A 3,879-nucleotide genomic window follows, 5' to 3' on the forward strand; every position below is an offset into this window, starting at 1 on the left:
GGCCCCTGTATCGGCTAAGTACCTTGTGCTCTCACCTCTCAGGTCTGGATACGCGGTGGGGAGACGACTCAAGCCAAGCTTGCTGAGGTGTGCCGGTGTGCTTTGGGAGCACGAGGCTTGACGACAATGTGATGAAGGTAACAAGTCGATAGCCGTGAAAGTGGGCGATGTGCGAGACCGTGATCCCCGATATACGGAAGGAAGGGTGAGCGCGGTCAATCCGCTGCTGCTGCCCGAGAAAGCGGGCCTTGCCTGCCGTGGTCGATCTATATCAACTAGCTTTTCCGCGCGGGCAGAGGCGCGGGACCACCACCACGGCGCACAGCCGTCCTTCCTGGGTCCGTTGCGACACGGAGCCCGGGTGCCGTCGTCGGCCCGCGCGACATAACGGGTGAACGCTGATGCCACAGCGGCGCTGCCCCTCTCAATAAGTGGGTGTCCACTGCATGCTGCTACATATGGGATTCGCGGGCAGCACACGTCGTCCCAGCACCTTGAGCCCAAACGTCACATGGGCGCCGCATCCGCCGTTGCAAACCCATAACCGTTACCAATGTGTACACAAACGTCACATGGGCGCCGCATCCGCCGTTGCAAACCCATTACCGTTACCAATCTGTACACATACATACAAAAGCATGGACATCGGGCTGGGCAAGCTGTATATGCAGGGTGTACGGTAGACTGTGCAGAGGTGGCGGTATAGTGGCTCATCGGCAGACGTCCGGCGTTGATGTGCAAACTGTGGGAAGCAGGGCCGTGCTTCCCTGCAGCGGCGACTTTCTGTGCAGATCTATTCACTGGTCAGCGACAGGGGGCGTCAACAGGACGCAAGGGCGCAGGCGGCCAAACACGGGCGAGCGCCATAGAACAAAAACACATTTGCAAGGCCCGTCCGCACAAGCGTTTGAGCAGGGTCACAGCCATGGACAAGCAGAGGAGATGGAGTGGGCGACGGCGCTGCGCCGCTGTGCACCTGCCGCCTGTCCGAGTGTTCAGCAACACCAAAACAGAAGGGGCGGCGGCCCGAACGCGTGGTGGTTTGCGGCCTGTGTGCATGGCATGAGATGCCTGACTGGTGGCGGGCAAAGGCATGCACAAGTCTGGGATCTGCCAAAGACGGCGTCGGGCTGCTCCAACAGGTTTGCTCGTTCAGGGCAGGCCCCATCTGTCGCAGGGCCGAAAGGAGAGGTTTGCTGCATGTTGTTCAACCAAACTCTAGCCAGCCACCCAACACAAGCGTCCCAGACAGGCGGGGCCAGCGCCACAGGGCTGCTGGCCGGTAGCATCCGCGCGGTGGGGCCTGCTCACGGTGACGCGGTGGACTGAAAAGGTCCTTCTCTAAGCGGCAGGGTCGGATACGCGCGTTTGCACTTGCGAATGCACATGCACCAGCATGTTGCTCCAGGGAGAGCTGCTTATGACGCACGCCAGCGACAGCCCCCTCAAACCACGCGGGCCGCGCTTGGTCAGCGATGGGGTGGCGCGCACAGCGAGCGGCCGCGCGGCGGCGGCGGCTGCGGCGGCGGTAGAAAGCACGGATGGCTGGCGCGTGCGGGGCGGGAGCCCCGACCGGGTAATTGCACATAGCCTGAGCTCCAGACCAGCTCAAAGCTCGGCCGAGTGCAAGCCGCCCGTGGCGCCGGCCGGTAGTGCGGTGCAGTGGCTGCGACATGACGAGCTAGCGCTGCTCTGTACGCGCGCTCACTTGCGCGCGTGCTGCACGTGGCGCGGCGCTTGCAGGTTGTGCGCGTTCGATTGGCAAGATGTGCTCTCGCGCAGTCGTGGATGCGAGGAACTGTGCTGCTAAAATGTGAAGACATCAACAATGGTCGCGGCCGCTTATGAGGCAGCCGTGTTTGCGGCGGGGAAGCACCAAAGATGTGTGCACGGCCACAGGGCCTGCCCAGCAGGGTGTGTCAGGAGGGGCACAGGCCTTCGGCAGGTGCGGCTGCGTGCTGGCGGCTCACAAGAGCCGCGCCGCTGCCCGCGGCGCGCCGTTACCCTGTTTCTGCAATGAGAGCAAGCCTTGCCGCCTGCAAGCGGCGGTGCACGGTGAGCCCGCCCGTGCCAACAAGATATTAGCAAGGCTGCAGCCCGGGTGCAGTGCATCTTGCATGGCCGCGGCGCTGGCCGCTTGGCTGTATGTGCACATGCATGCGCACCAGCTGGGGAAGCACCGAAGGGCGCCCTGCATGGCAACAGCGCTGCGGCGCTGCTGGGCGGCATTGCACAGCCTCCCAAGAGCGCTCTGCTTGTATGGTCGGGCGCCGATCTATGTCTACGGCCTAGGCGCGGATGCGGGCGCGGCGGCGGCGGAGATGGCAAAGGCGCTGCGGCCTCCAAACGCCGGCGGCGCCTGCAACGCTGGGCCGGTCGCCGCTGCAAGCTGCACCGCGCCACGCCCCACGTCGCCGCGGCGGCCCCCTGCGGCCGCCGCCACGGGCGTGGGCGCGGGGGCGGCTGCGGCAGCGGCGCGTGCAGCGGCGGCGCCCCGGAGCCGGCGCGGGGGCATGGACAGGGAGATGGCGACTTTCCGGCCGAACGACTTGAGCCGCAGCTTGAGTTTGGAGCCTAGTGTGCCCTCTGCCTCGCGCCCGGCTGCCAGCGCTTCCAGTGCGTGCGGCGTCAGGCGCTCGTGCTTGATGAGGGCCCGCGCGGCCGCCGCCGCCGCCGCCGCCGCGCCCAGAGGTGTGGTGGCGCTGCGGCTGTGGGTCGAGCGGCACGCGCGAGCGGCGGCGCGAGAAAAGGGCGCTGAGCTGCCGCTGCTTGAGGAAAAGGGGGAGCCGGCGCCGCTGCCGCGAGCGAAAACCGACCAAAAGCCGGCCAGGCCGCCGCTGCCCGCCGAGCCAAGCCGCAGCGGCGGCGGCGATTGCGAGGCAGGGGACGCGGCGGCGGCGGCGGCGGCGCGGTGGGCACCGGGCAGCTGCTGCGAGGGCGCCGCGAAAGGCGACGACCCGCGGGCGCAGCCGCTTTCGCTTGTGGCGCTGCTGCTGGTTTGACCGCCGCCGTCGCTCCTGCTGCTGGTGGTGCTACTGCTGCTGCTGCTACTGCTACTGCTACTGCTGTCAGAGCGACCTCCACCCCACCGCTGCTGCTCCTGCTGCCGCTGCTGGCAGCGGTGATGCGGTCCAAGCTCCCGGCTGCGCGGCTCAGTGAGAATGGCCCGCTGGGGGTCCGCCGCCCGGGCCGACGCCACGCCCGCCAGCGCCCGGCGGCCCGCACCCCTGGCCTCTCCACTACCGCCGCCGGCCTTCGTCTCCCCCGCGGCCGACGGCTCGCCTTGCTGGCCGCGCTTCCCCTTCTGCTGCCTGTCGGCCGCCGCGACGCTGGCGCAGTGCACGGCGGCGTCGAAGGCGCCGACGCCCTCAAGCTTGAGGTGCTGCCCGCTCATGGGCTCCTTGCAGCCAAACGTTAGGGATATGTCCACGTCCTCGGGCAGCCTGGTATTGTATGCATGATCCAAAAACACATGGTACATCAGGCAGTGGCAAGGGATTGTGGCGGTCACAGCTCCCGCCGAGCACGCGTGGGCAGCCACATGTGCACTTGCCCAGCGCAGCCACGGCAGCCGCGGCGCGCGCGCACGCAGATGGCGGGCGGGCCCGCTCGCGCCCGCCGCCCCAGCCCGGCCAGCCACCTGAACAGCTCGCGGATCTGCGTCTGGAATTCCTGCAGGCCGTCGGGCCCCTGCTTCACTGGGATGCGGTGGATTTGGCCCTCAAAGTAGACCACCATGATGGGCTGCACCTTTGACACCTCGGGGGCCAGATCTTTGGGGGTCAGGTTGGACTTCCAGTCATCCAGAGTGTTGTTGCAGAACCTGAGAGATTGGGGAGGGCGGGGGCGGGGGCAAGGGGGCCGTGAAGGGTGTGTGTG

General features: G+C 67.1%; 1 protein-coding gene across 1 annotated transcript in view; it reads right to left on the reverse strand.

Annotated features, from left to right (window-relative positions):
* Positions 1-2,281: 2,281 nt before the first annotated feature.
* MNEG_13136 (hypothetical protein) overlaps positions 2,282-3,879 on the reverse strand; it is a gene marked incomplete at both ends in the record, with an annotated part of 2,618 nt that continues 1,020 nt past the window's right edge. Inside the window, 2 exons of the mRNA XM_014038391.1 lie at positions 2,282-3,443; positions 3,641-3,823. Of these exons, the coding sequence (XP_013893845.1) occupies positions 2,282-3,443; positions 3,641-3,823 (1,345 nt within the window). The remainder of the gene's footprint in view (positions 3,444-3,640; positions 3,824-3,879) is intronic.

Source organism: Monoraphidium neglectum, assembly GCF_000611645.1.
Source record: "Monoraphidium neglectum strain SAG 48.87 unplaced genomic scaffold scaffold03647, whole genome shotgun sequence".
In the NCBI taxonomy this organism is placed as follows: Eukaryota; Viridiplantae; Chlorophyta; class Chlorophyceae; order Sphaeropleales; family Selenastraceae; genus Monoraphidium; species Monoraphidium neglectum.